The sequence below is a fragment of the Acartia tonsa genome, chromosome 4, assembly GCF_053477335.1.
Source record: "Acartia tonsa isolate MP-2025a chromosome 4, ASM5347733v1, whole genome shotgun sequence".
Classification (NCBI taxonomy): domain Eukaryota; kingdom Metazoa; phylum Arthropoda; class Copepoda; order Calanoida; family Acartiidae; genus Acartia; species Acartia tonsa.
This window is the reverse complement of record NC_137263.1, coordinates 23179295-23197015: the sequence shown is the minus strand read 5'-3', so window position 1 is coordinate 23197015 and position 17721 is coordinate 23179295. Positions and strand designations below refer to the sequence as shown.

The 17721-nt window shown below is 34.1% G+C and overlaps 2 protein-coding genes across 2 annotated transcripts in view; both read right to left on the bottom strand.

Annotated features, from left to right (window-relative positions):
- LOC145316479 (uncharacterized) overlaps window positions 1-141 on the bottom strand; it is a 14191-nt gene extending 14050 nt beyond the window's left edge. The window contains exon 1 of the mRNA XM_080157020.1: window positions 50-141. The gene's annotated coding sequence lies outside the window, so the exon portion shown is untranslated. The remainder of the gene's footprint in view (window positions 1-49) is intronic.
- Window positions 124-17721, bottom strand: mtm (phosphatidylinositol-3-phosphate phosphatase). The gene is made up of 18 exons (XM_080157019.1): window positions 17569-17721; window positions 17000-17104; window positions 16300-16414; window positions 12756-12839; window positions 12012-12117; window positions 10603-10720; window positions 9443-9595; window positions 8879-8955; window positions 8230-8364; window positions 6838-6967; window positions 6374-6493; window positions 5853-5956; window positions 5065-5212; window positions 4501-4629; window positions 3970-4091; window positions 3095-3253; window positions 2402-2473; window positions 124-1712 (listed from the first exon to the last, which is right to left on the bottom strand). The coding sequence occupies exons 1-18, from the start codon at window positions 17635-17637 to the stop codon at window positions 1688-1690; spliced, it is 1971 nt and encodes a 656-aa protein (XP_080013145.1). The 5' UTR covers window positions 17638-17721; the 3' UTR covers window positions 124-1687.

The following is a 17721-nucleotide window of genomic DNA, read 5'->3' as shown; positions in this document are numbered from 1 at the left end:
GGATGTTGTCATACTTGTTTACTTATTGGAAGTTATATTATCATTATACCTCAACTTTTATCTTTTGCTTTTAAACAGTTTTATGTACATTCTACATCTTATCTTTATAATAGCATTGTTATATTCTGAAATCAATTCAATAATCAAAGATAACATATAAATATAATATAATGTAAAAATTGAAGGTAGGATTAAAAAAAAAAATTAGATTTAAAAAAAATTGCGTAAATAATTTTAAATCTTCTTACAAAAAGGTATAAAGAAATAGGGGTAGAGAAATTTTTCATCCAAAATCATATTTGGTTCATACTTTATTAAACTTTTTGTTTCTATTAAGTTTTTTCCATGAGGAATGGGGTATTCAAACCATCTTATTTCTCATATAAAAGCTAGCTACAAAACTATTTAAGGGATTACTATCATCGAATAATTGATGAAAATATTCCGTAAGAAAAAATGTAATAGATGCCTAAGATATTTATGATTAATAGGAGTGGTAGCTTTTTAACATTTACAATATATCTGAACTACATAATAAAATAGATGCATATTATTTTAAAATCAACAAAATATAACTTCATAGCATAGACATATATATATATATATATATTAAATACAATAATAATAATATTATACAGCAAAGTTTATAAATAACATTTCAACCAATAGCACTCCGACTAAATTTTTGGGGTAATTATTGAATTTTTACGGGATACAACACCTAAAGAAAACAAATTTGCTTCCAAATTATCCAACAGTCAAATATAACCATAATTGATGCAAAATGTTTTATAATTCTAATATTATTGAAGAAAAACCTACTATTATTGCTACAAATAAAGTAATAATTAGAGGCAAACGAGTTTTTTCCAAAGGTGCAAAATCCTCTTATATTTATTTTGCCTATAGACTGCTTAATATTTTTATATTATTTTGGTTGCAAATTGAGTATAATAAGACAGAACTTTTATAAAAATGCACAAAAACAGCCAGAAATCTTTTAATGTTTAAGCTAGGTATCATTAAAAAATAACACGAGAAAAAATCCTATATTAAGTATTGAAAACCAAAAGCTGAAACGAATAAAAATATTATGGAAAGATTTAAATTATTTTCAAGCTTATTCAAGAGGGTATTTAAATAACATGATAAAATTAAATTGTTTGGACTGATATTCAAATACTGCGATTTTACATAAATTGAATTTAACCGGCGTAGAAAAGTCAAAAAAAAGAAATAAAAAAATTGCCCGAAAAAACGCGGGAAAAATTATGCGCGATATATTCAGATATTTTGCGCCGGTTCTAATAATATTCTGCAGACATATTCTCTTTGGCCAGATTTTTGCCAGTCAATAGCTTTTACTACAGGGATGTATATTCTGCAAGATTAATTCTTTCCCTGCTACAAAATATTTCATTCCCCCCCCCCTATTTTTTTTCTCTCAAAAATGGAAAAAATGTTATCACTACTCTCTATTTTATAATTTTTCCCTCTCCCACATATATTTTTCTCCCCCCTTTAGCAGGAGATCTCATACAGAATATACACCCCTGTTTTACAATGGTACCAGGTTTTTCCTTCGTATTTCCGACTTAATAAAAATTGTTTAAACTTCTTAAGCATTGAAATATAATCATCAAATAATATAAATATTGACTTAAATCATTCTCTTTGTGCACTTGGATCAAACTAAGTTCATGTTGTCCATCCTGAAAAATCAATAAACATTAAAATTGTTAAAATAAAGCAATTAGGTAAAAGGGGGGGGGGGGGAGGAGGAGGAATGTTGTGACTCGTAACAAGACGTACTAGCAATTTTATTTTGGGTGCTACTCCCTTTGTTTAAGAGATAATTGGGTAAAATCTCTTTGGTTGTGTCACTAATTACCCCAAGTTTTGGTTAAAAAAAAAAAAACGGCGGCGTGACCGCCATTTACCGCCGCTAAAAAATAACATGGTCTCAAATGATTCCAAATTGGATCATTTTGGAAGCGAATGTTCTTCAAAATTAAAAAGTCTTGTAAATAAATCCAATTTTCTGAATATTTTGAAGCCCGAAAATGTTTAACTTTCATTGGCTCTACTGAAACTTAATAGAGGACGGCTTGGAATACCCGTGAACAATTAAAAATCAACTGAACAGGCAGGGAGAGGGAGGAAGGGGATATTGTACTTTAAATTATACTGGTCCCCAAAGTTTTGTAAACACGTTTTCTTATTTGTTTGCTTATAAACTATGAAAACTATTGATTCTTGATTGGGTTGCTAAAACTAGAATCGTCTAAACCTTTCCACCAATAATTGTAATCAACAGAAAAGGGTACACAGTACATCAATTTACCATCCATTGTCTTATCCCCTAAGATCCCTGGTGAACATATCCCTAAATAGAAGTTACCTGGAAGAAAGGTTTGAATGTGGATTATCATCGTCCCGTGGAGAGGTACCCTGAGAACTCTGATCGCCATTTCTTAATTATGCAAATATTATATTAATATTAATGACTGCACTCATGATAACAAACAGTAAACACGAGAGGCATCGCCCCTTGAGGCCAATAGGTGGAATGGGGTTGAGAGTTTTTTTTGTTTTTTTTTTTGGGGGGGGGACGATTTCTTGTTTGAGGTTGGTGGTACCCACCCCAAAAATAGTTTGAAAAAAACTTTCAAGGACCTATGTAAAGCTACATTGTAAAGGAAAACCATATAGGATCAGTGGTCAGCGAGACCCTTCGGTACAGACAAACAAACAGTTGAGACACCCTGTTACTTTATCAAGAGGATAATATAAAAGCATCTATCATGTAAAAAATTTCAAAGAATATTATAACAAAGAGAGGGGTAGGTCTCTAGTAAAATCCGTAAAGGTTATGTGTTATAAGTAAAAAACAGTAGTAGAACGATAAAAATTTAAGTTAACTTAAAAAAAAAATTGTCTATAGTTCTTTTCAATAAGAAATACACATATTTAGTGAAAATTATCGTTCTACTACCTACTATTTTTATGCCTTAAAACACACACACCTTTACGGATTCTACCAGAAACCTACCCCCTCTCTTTTTGTTATCATTTATTAAAAAAATAACCCTACCTTCTGGACTTCTCCATAATTTCTCTATTTAGCTCATCCACCTTGGCCTGCAGCTGGTCTCTGAGTGTGAGCAGCTGGGCGTGGCGGAGATGGACAGAGTCCTGGGGCCGCATTCGCGGGTTCCAGCGACAATAGTATCCCTTCCAGAACTTCATGTACCTGAAATGAAATTGAATTAACAAAAAAAATGAAAAAAAAAGAATGCTAAAACCATTTTTCCATTTCCCCCCCATTCCTTGGGGGAAGTAAATTATTTTTCAGCCGGGGAAAAAAATGAATCTCTTGCAGAATATACATTCCTTATTACCTATATTACAAAGTTCTTGTGTTAACTACTTTCAGGGGTGTATATTCCCCGGCTAAAAAATCTGGCTCACATGAAGGAGACTAGCACCGGTGCTAGTTTCCTTCATTCTACACCATTTGGTGCTAGGGTTCTTCATCCTTAAGATTTACAAGATTTCTAATAGTGGGGGGGATTTTAGGTGTAAAAGGGCCGGGACATATTTTGTGTGAGAAAGAGGGAGGAGCAATTTATATATTACTAGCGGCTACGCCCCTAGAGGCCTCTAGGGGCACTTGAGGAGAAGAGAGTTGAATTTAATAACCCAATTGCTTATTTCAGATTTTAAAAGAAAAAATATAAAAAAAAAAAATTGAGGGGGATTTTTCATTTGGGGGGGGGGGGGGGGTTGAGGGTGTCCCACCCCCCAAGAAAATGGTTATTTTATATATTTAATATGTTCATTATTTTATTTATTCATATTAGATTTATGGTGCTACCTTTCTTCACTTTAACACATTTGGTGCTAGCTTTCTTCATTCTTCGATTTCGGTGCTAGTCTCCTTCATGTGAGCCAAAAATCTAAACTCACCTTATAGACGCAATGGGAAACAACTTTAAATCACGTTCAAGCTCAGCACAGTACATCGGGTTCAGGAAAAGGTTCCGCTTAGAGTTGATACTCGACCATAGAGAATTTGTTCTGGACTTCACCTTGTGTAACAAAATGGTATTAGTTAAAATATTATATTCGTAATTATTTCAACACAAAAGACATTTTACTTTTATATTTGTACGCGGCAATCACGTACAAGTACCATGTTTTACAATCAGCTGATCTTTGTTTCCATTTTTGAATTTTCAATTGTCATCTGACTTTCAATGTAAACAGTCTATTAGCTGAATTGCAATGCTTATTATTATGCTTTTCTATTTATTTAACACTAATGTATTTGCTATTAAGGATTGTTTGTTAATTTTTATTCATGACTGACAGGCAACTTAATGCATTCTTTTGGAACAAACATAATGTTTAAATATTAGCTTAATTGAATCTATCTAAAATATGAAATTAATAGTATCTTATTGTTCACCCAAAAGTAAGTTATTTCTTAATTTGTACCTTATGCTCCCTCCTCTCCTTGTCAGAGTTGTAGAGGAAGGTACCGTACAGGCACGAGTACAGGTGATCCAGGATGGTCGTCAGAAAATATTCGTTGAACTCAAAGGCATTTGGGAATTGCTGCATAACCTAAAGAATTTTAGAAATAAGATGATACCCTAACAAATTCTATAACATTTCCTTTCTTAATTACAAAAGCCCACAAAGTAATAATCTAGAAGTAATTTAGTATTCAAAAGAAAAGTTTTTTTTAAGCACAGGATTGCATAAAATATTTAAGGCAAAAAAATCCAAGATACAAACAGATGTCGTATCTCCCAGAGGGAGGGTTGAAACATTGGGCTGTTTATTACTCCATCCAGTCCCCAAAGTTTTATAATAACATTTTATTATTTGTTGACTTAACTACTTTTGATTGGTTGGTTTATTAAGTTGAGTGTCTAAACGTTTCAACCACTAATTGTAATATTCATAAGTAATTGTGTGTATCAGCGCTGGGGGAGTACATCAATTTATCAACCATTGTCTAATCCCTTTAAATCCCTACGCATCCCCTAATCTTACCTGCCAGACACAATCGATAAATTGTAGGAAAACAGGTGACCGGTCCGCGTCATTGTGCTTGTCATCTCCATGACCGATGCGGTCATTAAACTTGTGGCCAAAACTCAGCCATTCCTTCTCTATCAGGATTTGAAAACCAGTCAGTGTTCTAAAATAAGGTTCAGGTAATTCAAAATAAATCAAAAGCACCTGAAAGACAAAATGGAGTCAAAGAACATAAACGGTAGTTAAAAAGCCCTGTTTCAGTTGTTTAAAAAATCATCCTATTATATTCAGTAACTACTAAACCGATATAGTTCTCTACTTTGGGGAAGCTTCACATATGTCCTCGTATGGTTTTTGTTTATATCATCTATAGATTTAAGTCCTGGGGATGATTTTTGCCTACAATCTCTACACCTTCAAAAACAGAGCCCCTAGATGGTATGGGTGCAGCAGCTAGTAAAGATATAGAGATTATAAATGAAGAGAAGAGGTAGGGCCGGGCCTTAAAGCGTTATTTTTACTGAAAGGCCTCTAAAAGTTTTGGTTATGTATAATAAAACGTGAAATGTATGTATATAGAAGGAATTGTAGAGAGGGATTTTGTGGTCCACTTGTAAAATAAGGGTTACAACCTGTAATATGAGTCTAGTATATAGAAGCATGACAGGGAAGTTAGCTAGGCTGTTCTTTCTATCCCACCCATCACTACAATGTACACTAATTGTAGTATGAGTCCAGTAGAAGCATGGCAAGGGAAGTTAGCTGGGCTGTTCTATCCCACCCATCACTACAATGTACACTACCTGTAGTATGAGTCCAGTAAAAGCATGGCCAGGGAAGTTAGCTGGGCTGTTCTGTCCCATCCATCGCTACAATGTACAATCACACTTGTCTTGTGGTTCTCCACCTAAAAATTTGAAGAATTTAAATTGCTGCATACAGTTCGTAACTTTACAATATTTTAACGCCACCATAAGTGTCAGTTTTCCTAATCTATATCCACCCGCCCAATCTATTATATGTGTACACTGTACATGTATAGTTGGAGGTAAAAAAATCATTTATGGCAAACAGAAATCGAATCCGTTTCAGATTAATCCGCCAATTTTTGGATGAAATTCAGACAAGGTACTAATATGAAATCTGTAAAAATCTGGATTTTTAGCTTTAATTCATGATGAATCCGTATCAATATCATACCATGTGATTCCACTAATCCAATCCTAGACCGCGCCGATTTTGCGAAAACTGCTTATGATTAATGCCACCCCTACATAAAATAGTTCTAGGAATATTAATAAAAGAGAATATAACAATAAGGTACCTTGTCAGCAATTTTAACAGCCCCTGCGAGGATTTGTTTGACATGATCTAGCCAGTGTGTGGCCTCCAGGTTGGACAGCCATCTGGAATCCTCTATCACTGGGAAACACATCTCTTTCACCTGGTTGAAAATGTAACATTAAGGTTTCCATAGCAAAACAAATGATTATCTTAACACAGACCATGAAGTTGTATATTAAGTATATATTAATGTAGAATTCAAGTTTTCAAAAATATTTTTTTTTTCCAATAGTCATTCATTTTTTCATTCAGAACAATTACAGAATGCTTTAGTACAACAGTACAGGGTGTGTCATATAAACTTTATCCACATTTTAGGAAAAAAATAAGCAGACAAATTATCCCCTTCGTTCAGTAGGTTCGTTTCCGAGCCCATGGTCATTACTTTGTGCGGATAGACCGTGAGCAGGTTTTTTCTAGGCTACCAAAAACAAAAAGACTTACCTTTCTCAAGCTCTCTCTCATAACATGAATATTTTGAATGTCAAGAAAATGGAACTCGGCATTTATATAATTTTCCTCGCTCTCATAACCTCCTCCTTTTGTCATATTAGCGACAGCGTTCACTTTGGGCCTAAAATTGGAAAAATGTTGTCAATAAATAAAAAAAGTAAGAACACTTCTATCCGTAAGTTTCACAGCTAGCAATACCTTGATTGACAAAGATAACTAAAGAAGTATTATACAGTAAATATCTAGGTAAAACGTCTGAACAAAACGTAATAATATAAATCTAGCTAAAAAAAACTAGATTTTTGATTATTACTCAACTAGGTACTTAGATTTGGTGAAGGGTAGTTGATTAACATAGGGTCAAGCGGGGCATTAACCGGTAAGGGGCATTACCGGTAATTTTTTCCCACCTTCAGAAAATGACATTTTTCTCCATGTTCTAATAGACTGACAGAAAAAAACATAAAAACAAATTTGTTCCTTATTAAATTGCCTACAAAAAAGTATAATGAAATTTTTGTGAGATGAATTTTAAGGGTACTTTTTGGGTCTCAAAGTCGGACGAAAATTTTGTTTCTTAAAAATTTTTTTCGCCTAGGTGTATAAAGATCGACCTACACAAAAATTGGTAAGACCTAGAACTGATCCGTAAAAACCTTTTGAACTAAGAATTGCCCGCTCTTTCCAAATCCGTTGAGAGCTTAAATGTAGAGTTAATATTTTTTTCAAAAATGACCAAAGTTCGCGCGGGGTATTTTTCGGTAACGTCGAAAAAAAAATTCAAATTCGATTTTTAAGATCAATTTTCAGGTTTTCTTTGGTAAAATCTAAAATTCAATATGGGCTTTTTAAGAATTAGGCCAAAAAGTGAATAGAACAGGTATTTAATATAAAAAATTTTTAAATTTTATTTTTAAAGAAAATTTTTGTGAAAAAAAAATCGAAATTTCTCGTCTTTAAAAAAAAAATGATTTTTGACATAGAAGGAATAATCCGATCTTTATGAAAATTTTTGTGGATAATCCCTATAACCTATACTAATTATGATTATTTATGTTTGACTGGCCGTTTTTCATCGATTTTTTTTAGGTTGAAAAGACGTTACCCACAATGCCCCACCGTGGGGCATTTATCGGTAATTTCTTTGAGTCCAATTATGACAAACTTCTAAAAGTCCTAGAATAACGTCCTATTAGGATCTGATAGTCCTTTCCGTAAGCTTTCTAATGGTCTTGGTCCCATTTAAAAATATTAATATTTACCCCATTTTTTTTTTCAAAAAATCAAAAAAATTACCGGTAATGCCCCGCCTCACCCTAATCAATCAATCAATCAAAAAATACAATTGTTCCTGATAAATCAGAAATGATTCCTTTTCTTTACCTGGCATCAAAAATACAAATTCTATGTGATTGTGCATTGGCCTCCATTATGACCGAGACCATGTTCTCATCCTCCTTGCTTCTCTTCCCAACCACACTGATCAAGGGCTGGCTACACCGGGTTATTGTCGCCATGCTGAAAATATTGAATGGTTTTATTGGAAAAGAAAGAAACACTGGGACTCATTACAAATTTTATGAAACGTTCACTAGTTATTAGAGTGGGAATGAGTTCAAGTTTTGGCCAAACCACGAAAGAAAAAAAGTCTTTAAAATAGTCCCGTCATAATAGAGAGAAATGTCATGTCACATAAAAAGGCGCAACTCATAAGATGCATTGCAGAATCAGGACGCAAAAGTTTGGTAGTATGCAGGGATCTAAATGAAAGACAATGGCCGATAAAAAAATGTATATCACCAATGATGATACACAAATTTTCCTTTTCTGTAGATTACAATTATAACTTAAAAACGTATGGACACTCAACTTAATGAACCAACTTATCAAAAATCCATCAAAAGTTGTTAAGCAAACGAATAAGAAAACGTTAATAAAAACTTTAGGGACTAGTGTAATAAGTCACAGTGATAAAGCTTACATCACATATTTAATTTTGATCAGTTTAACCTCCAAAAATTAAGCTGGTTACCTTCTAGGATGAATCCAGGAGAGGACAGGTATTCTTCCACGGGAACGAAATTTAGCTACTTCAAACAAGTCTTCATTCTAAACAAAAAAAATAATGGATTTATTATTACTTGGATCCTACACCAGAAGTAAATGTTGTAGGAACTAAAATAACGATCTCCCCCATCCCCTCCTATTGTGTGACCAAACTGATCAATGAATGAGACGTGAAATAGGACAATTTTTCCTTTGTCATAATATCTACGTATATTCTATATCCATTGATAAAATATTGTAAATATCAGTCCAAGACACAATGGCAAAATTAGAAATAGTTACCTAGTCATAAATATTTTGTGCATTTACAAGTTAAAACTAAAAATTATGTTTTAATTCCATTTCTAAGAATAATATTATAGCGTATTAATATCCATTATATGAAGACATTGAGCTAAGAAAGAATTCATTGCTCTAAGGTACCTTTTTAAAGTGCCTGGGAAATTAAAAAAAAAAAAGAAAAAAATTGATATTTTTTTACCTTTCATAACTGGTTTGATTCCAGCAAAAAAATCGAATATGTACAAACCTTTATGGCTGAAGGTAAACCAAGTATCTGGGGGTAAGTATCACAGAGGGCATACTTTTCATTGATCTTAGAAATAGTCCAGGACTCGTTGTCCAGACCCAGTCGTTTATACTCTCCCACAGGATCATACACGTTCCAACCACTCTCTTGATACTGAAAATATATTATTTGTTTTCATATGGATAAGAAATTGAACACTTTAAATATTAGAACAGGTGTGTATATTTTAAAACCTAGATAGATTTCTTTCCCCAATTTATATAGTGTTTGATTGATTGATTGATTAGCCATAGTTTCTTAGTGTTTGGACCTATTAATCATGGAGTAGTAGGCTTAGACACTTTTGTCTAGCCACTAGGGCTATCAAGCTCCACTTTTAAGCATATTATGACTTGACACGCTGTCTCATGAGAGCTACTCATTATTACCTCACCATCGCCGAGTATGGCAGGTGTCCCAAATTAAGTCACCGTATTGAATGACTCTCTCCGCAGAGGAGCTTGGGATAAGGGTAGTACTGATATTATGTACGTGACTATTGAGTATCAAACCTTACTCAATAATCCCCTTCTAACACAACCAGGGGAAGTTGCGTTATTATTATTGCGAATGAGAAATTCGAGTCAACACACGGAGAATTGAACTCGAACTCTCACCACCGTAGCTCAGTGTGTTACCACTGAGCCACGGCGCCCCTTATTTATATAGTGAAAAACAACATATGTAATATGTATATCCTAATTTTAAAGTTCTTTCAAATTTTAACTAGTTTTTCTGCAAATTCACAGCAAGATTACTTTAGTGAGATTTAGGATTTTCTAATTAATGTTTACATTTCAAAGATTATACCTACTTAATATGAGAATGAATATAATTATCCTTTTGGAGCTATCCTATGGAGATCTATTCAGAGTGGGAGGAGGACATTGGGCTTTTTATTACCCCAGTCCCCAAATAAGGTTTTCTTATTCGTTGGTTTAACAATTTTGAGAACTTGCTATATTTTGATGGGTTGTTCATTAAGTTGAGCGTACAGTACACACGTTTCAACCACTTATTGTAATATACAGAAGGAAAGGTAATTTTGTGTATCATCCTTGGGGATGTACATCAATTAATCGAAAATTGTCTTATCCCTTAAAATCCCTGAGATTTATTACCTGTTCTCTATACTTGAAACAGAAAAGTTGTGATCTGTAGGAGACTGGGAAAGCATTGTTTGTCAGGGATTCAAAAATATCTTTCCTAGGATGTCCAACTTCACGACTTAGTGTAAAACTAAATAAAAATTGTAATTTTAGTTATGTAGCACCCCAAAATCTTTTGTTTAGTTTCATAAAAAGAGAATGGCCAATTACCGCCAAGATCCCGTTAAGTTATGTGTTATACAGGGTGGGGCAAATAAGACCGGACAAATTCTAACTTCTAAAGAAATGAACATAAAATCGTCAATTCTAGAGATTTTATTGAATTTTAAAAACTGGCAAGCAAAATATGTATATGACTATTAGATTATTCAATAAAATCGCCGCCAGCCTTAATCACCGCCTCTACCCGCCTCCTCAACCGCTGGCAGGTCCAGGTCAAAATGTACCTGTCCAAGCTGGCGTAGTTCTCCTTGATAGTTACAATGAGGGAGGTCTTTGTGGTATGGGCACGTCTATTGGTGCATGCTTCAAAGTAGCCCCAGGCCCAAAAGTCCATTGAATTAAGATAGGGCTGCTGGGAGGCCACATTTCCTTAGGAACGTGAGTAACCGCAGGGTCCAAATTCGCCCAACTTTCAAGCTACCCTTATACACGGAGGCTCTTATTTGGACCACAGTTGAGCTAGAACAACGTTCTTTACCTTTTTGGAAATAGCATGAAGTTACAGCTAGGGTTGTCGGCGCAACCCATAGCCTAAAATGAGTTTTAAAGTTCAATATGGGTCCCTGGAGTCAAGAACCGAGAAATTTTCACGAATTTTCACGGGTTTTTGACTTTTTTTACATCTAAAAATCTGCCCCGTTTTACTTTGCTGGAGTACTACGGCCAAGTCATTTCAGATAGAGAGCTCTAGTCTTTTTAAGTGTCTTACTTATGTATCTAACAGAATCCCCAGCAAGTTGCATAACTCTACCTCACCTACAGATAGGCTGAGGTCAGATTTAGTGGGCCCTAGTCGAGAATCCAGACTAAACCACCGGCGCATTTGGAATCTGCCTTGTTGGACATATGCGCGGCCAGCTCGTTGTACACGTCCATCTTCGTCCAAAGATTTTTTTGTGCTAAAAGGTCATTACCTAAGCTTTTTATAGTGTGGTCAAACGTCCTGATTGGTCAAGTAGTTTTGGCGCTATGGCCGTTTAAAGTTTGTCCGGTCTTAATTGCCCCACCGTGTATATCTTCAAAACAGGATTAGAAAGCATGTCAGTTGCTTTAATGATATACAACGCGAAACTTTGAAGAATTGACGATGGAACCGCCGCTCATAACCGCCAACTCCTCACGATTATTGTTGCTCCTATTTCTCGCAAAATAAGACATTCTACTTTTTGACTTTTTGGTTAAAAAATAATATTTCTTACTTTAGATTTCTAACATCTCTACAATATACTTTAATTCCATAATTATCTCCAGGTGTTCTAGCCCCGCCAAATTTCTCTACTCTATTCACAAACCCAAGTGGAATATCTAAAATAAAATAGTCTTTAATTTTCTCGTATTCATTCGAATCCGGTGGATAGGAACCGGTCCTCATCCATACAAAAAAACTATGTCTAGCATCGTATTATATCCAGCTTTCTACGAATATAAAAATGTACAATTATAAGATTAAAACCAGTTTTTAGCTCTTGCCTTCGGCACCTCGGGGCTAAAAAAACTAGTTTTAATCTTTTAATTGTACATTCTATATCCGCCGAAAGCCGTTTATAATACGATGCGAGAATTAACTATTAAAATATTCAACCCATGAGCGCAAGCATGCCATTGCCCACATGCCGTTGGAGCATGTCGGGCTTGAGTCTGGACCGCGTTGCGTCATACTAGAGACGATAAAAATGGTACTTGTTGCTGCTATATATGGTGCGTGACACTAATACAAAACAGGGGGAATGCCTTCGTCCCTAGGTCATGCGATATAATGGTTGATTGTCTGTTAGATGTTATGCTCTTGGTAATAAAGCATCACGATCAAATAAATGGACGATAATCTAAGGCCCCTGGACGAGCAAAGAGGACCTGTCCTCTACTAACTAGGTAATTATATTGTATAAAAATAACTTTAGTCAGTATTTTAGGAAGAAATTGAATAAAAACACACTACTAACCTAATATTAACGGATAGTCTGATTTAACTGGTCTGAAGTAAAGTCTATAATTTGTAATCTTCAGGGAACCATTGAATGATAATCCTAAAAGAAATGTGTATTTTTATTATATACAAAGTAATTCAATACTCGGTTGATTATTTCACATTTTCCCAGTTTAGACATTGAATTTTTATAAGGGGGGGGGGGGGGGAAGTTCTGACACTTTCGCGTAAACGGTGAGTATAGGCTTTATCTTTGGACTGAGAGGATAGGTTATTAGGGATAAAATCATTCTTATATGATGAATTTCCCCCAGATTTAAGATTTTTTGGATAGGCCTCCAGGTTCCGGAGCTCCAGGCCTCCAGGTGGTCTCTGGACAGGTAAAAAAATAAAAAATTTCTTATTTGAACAGTTAGAGGTAAGTTTATTAAACAACATAAGCTTCTTTTTATATATTATTCATATACTTGAAGAAAAAATTACAATCGGCCTCCAGGTTCAGGTGCTGCAGGCCTCCAGGTGGCCTCTGGAGAGGTAAAAAATCAAAATTTCTTATTTGAACAGTTAGAGGTAAGTTTATAAAACAACATAAGCTTCTTTTTATATATTATTCACATATTTGAAGAAAAAATTACAATCGGCCTCCAGGTTCAGGTGCTGCAGGCCTCCAGGTGGCCTCTGGAGAGGTAAAAAATCAAAATTTCTTATTTGAACAGTTAGAGGTAAGTTTATAAAACAACATAAGCTTCTTTTTATATATTATTCACATATTTGAAGAAAAAATTACAATCGGCCTCCAGGTTCAGGTGCTGCAGGCCTCCAGGTGGCCTCTGGACAGGTAAAAAATCAAAATTTCTTATTTGAACAGTTAGAGGTAAGTTTATAAAACAACATAAGCTTCTTTTTATATATTATTCATATATTTGAAGAAAAAATTACAATAGGCCTCCAGGTTCAGGTGCTACAGGCCTCCAGGTTCAGGTGCTGCAGGCCTCCAGGTTCAGGTGCTGCAGGCCTCCAGGTGGCCTCTGGACAGGTAAAAAATCAAAATTTCTTATTTGAACAGTTAGAGGTAAGTTTATTAAACAACATAAGCTTCTTTTTATATATTATTCATATATTTGAAGAAAAAATTACAATCGGCCTCCAGGTTCAGGTGCTGCAGGCCTCTTGGTTGCCTCTGGACAGGTAAAAAATCAAAATTTCTTATTTGAACAGTTAGAGGTAAGTTTATTAAACAACATAAGCTTCTTTTTATATATTATTCATATATTTGAAGAAAAAATTACAATCGGCCTCCAGGTTCAGGTGCTGCAGGCCTCTTGGTTGCCTCTGGACAGGTAAAAAATCAAAATTTCTTATTTGAACAGTTAGAGGTAAGTTTATAAAACAACATAAGCTTCTTTTTATATATTATTCATATATTTGAAGAAAAAATTACAATCGGCCTCCAGGTTCAGGTGCTGCAGGCTTCCAGGTGGCCTCTGGACAGGTAAAAAATCAAAATTTCTTATTTGAACAGTTAGAGGTAAGTTTATAAAACAACATAAGCTTCTTTTAATATATTATTCATATATCTGAAGAAAAAATTACAATCGGCCTCCAGGTTCAGGTGCTGCAGGCCTCCAGGTGGCCTCTGGACAGGTAAAAAATCAAAATTTCTTATTTGAACAGTTAGAGGTAAGTTTATAAAACACCATAAGCTTCTTTTTTTATATTATTCATATATTTGAAGAAAAAATTACAATCGGCCTCCAGGTGGCTTCTGGACAGGTAAAAAATCAAAATTTCTTATTTGAACAGTTAAGAGGTAAGTTTATAAAACAACATAAGCTTCTTTTTATATATTATTCATAAATCTGAAGAAAAAATTACAATCGGCCTCCAGGTTCAGGTGCTGCAGGCCTCCAGGTGGCCTCTGGACAGGTAAAAAATCAAAATTTCTTATTTGAACAGTTAGAGGTAAGTTTATAAAACAACATAGGCTTCTTTTTATATATTATTTAAATATTTAAAGAAAAACTTACTATCAGTCTCCAGGTTTGGGTGCTGCAGGCCTCCAGGTTGTCTCTGGACATGTAAAAAATCAATATTTCTTACTTGAACAGATAGAGGTATACTTGTAAAACAAAGTAAGCATATTTTCAAATGTTATTTATGTATTCCAGGTATAAACTTAAAAATATTTACCTTAATAATTGAAAATAAACTCATATTTTTATTATATTACCTACTTACCTCATTGAAACCAAAAATTTAAACTACCATCCATATTTTATTGTAATGACCATTGGGAATCAGGCCATGTATTCGAAAATAAAAGTTTACCTTAAGAGTTAGAAGTTAAATAAAAACAAACATAAAATTAATTTCAAATGTCATTAACAATTTTAATAAAAGGTAAAACTATCATCAGTTATTAATTACAGCTCCTAGTTTTGTGGATTCCAGGCCAACTCAGGAAAGGTATCCAATGATAAAAACAGCTTTTAATAATTTACTGCATAACACAGAGACAAAAAATCATTTTTGCTCAACTTATTCTGAAAAAAATATCTTATAATACATAAATAGGTATGTAACAAGAATACAAAAATAAAAAAATATAAGTTAATCATAAACAAATCAACAAAAGGTTAGTTTAACAAGATACATAGGAATAGAAGACTAGTAAAAAATAAAAAATGTCAAATGAAAACAAAACAGCAACAAAAATATTATAATTAAAAGCAATAACAAACAAACTAGGGAATAGTCCCTTTTGAGGCAACACCCCTTAAGGGGCGATTTATCCTATTTTTAATATATGAATAATATATAAAAAGAAGCTTATGTTGTTTTATAAACTTACCTCTAACTGTTCAAATAAGAAATTTTGATTTTTACCTGTCCAGAGGCCACCTGGAGGCCTGCAGCACCTGAACCTGGAGGCCGATTGTAATTTTTTCTTCAAATATATGAATAATATATAAAAAGAAGCTTATGTTGTTTTATAAACTTACCTCTAACTGTTCAAATAAGAAATTTTGATTTTTTACCTGTCCAGAGGCCACCTGGAGGCCTGCAGCACCTGAACCTGGAGGCCGATTGTAATTTTTTATTCAAATATGTGAATAATATATAAAAAGAAGCTTATGTTGTTTTATAAATTTACCTCTAACTGTTCAAATAAGAAATTTTGATTTTTTACCTGTCCAGAGGCCACCTGGAGGCCTGCAGCACCTGAACCTGGAGGCCGATTGTAAATTTTTCTTCAAATATATGAATAATATATAAAAAGAAGCTTATGTTGTTTAATAAACTTACCTCTAACTGTTCAAATAAGAAAATTTTTATTTTTTTACCTGTCCAGAGACCACCTGGAGGCCTATCCAAAAAATCTTAAATCTGGGGGAAATTCATCATATAAGAATGATTTTATCCCTAATAACCTATCCTCTCAGTCCAAAGATAAAGCCTATACTCACCGTTTACGCGAAAGTGTCAGAACTTCCCCCCCCCCTTAATACTTATTTACCTACACTTCGATGCATATCAGTGCCTGTTAGGGTATTTTTTACCTGTAAATGGACAGTTGAAAGTGACATCATAAGCAGCCTCTATAGTTTCTCCAGACAAAAGTGTGAAACCAACACCATCTTGGTTCCCATGGGTACTATTCTGAGCTGGGCCGGACTAAAGTGTAATATATATATAAAAAAAAGTTTATTGGACGTAATGCTAATCCCCTTTGTTTATCTGTCCGCAGGGGTGTATATTCTGCACAAGATTCATTTTTTCCCCTGCTGCAAATATTTTTACCTATTTTTTCCCTCCCACATATTCTTTTAGTTTTTTGACAAATGAGGGGAGAAAAATGGGAAAATAATGCTTCAGTTCTCTTAATTTTTACATTTTTAAAATTTTTTTTAACCCCCCCCCCCCCCCCTCAGCAGGGTCAAATTTGCAGAATATACACCCCTGTCTGTCCGTCAGTCCGTAAAGCTATAAGGGAAATTTGATTTACACGGCTGCTATATAAGATGAATTTTGGCTGGGATACTCCTTACCAAAATGCATCCAGCATATAACTTAATTAGTCTATCAGTACGTCGGACATGCGACGAAAGACAATCAAATAATATAGAAGTTTGGTAATTTTCTATTATAACTTTACCTCTCTCACTTTTTATGACAATAACATCTGTTCTATAATTCAATAGTTCATCTATGATATTTTTGACCTAATACAATTTTCATAATTGTTAGTACTGCACTTACCTGGTCTATACTAGAATTAGATGAATCTATGGAGGGTGAGGGGGATGAGGGTGAGGAGAGAGAGGTGCTGCTACTTGCTGTTCTTCCAACTATACCAGGAGCTCCCTGAATGTCAAAAGTTTGGCGTAAGAAAATTGTTATTAATGACAAAATATTTGTAGTTCCAATTGTAGTTGGAGTGGGGGTTACTACGAAAGTTTTTTATCCTACTTTGAAAATGTTGACCCCCCCCCGCACAAGCAAAAAAAATGGCCGTTTCAATATCATCAAGTTCCTAATATGGCATATAATCATATTTAAATTGTTTATATTTTTTCCCGTGGAAAATAGCATTACATAAAGTTTTAGTCATTCCATATCAAAATCAAATAATACAAAACTTGAAATATAACAACTGGATAATGCAAAGATCTTGAAAATATTACCAGGGGAGAATATATTCTGCTTAAGATTAATTTTTTCTGGACTATAGTGTAAGCTGATGTTTTCAATACGCTTTATTTTTTTCATTCTCTACCCTTTTAACCGAGGATCCCTTGCAGAATATACACCCCTGTATCAATATTAACCTGAAATGAAGCCCTGTCTCTGGAGGGGGGAGGTGGGGGTGCCTGATAACCCCTGTATCTGTCTGACATTATAACTAGTCTTTTTATATCACATCTGAATACATATACAACAATAATTTAACAAAAGTTGTGATCATGAGATTTTAATAATGA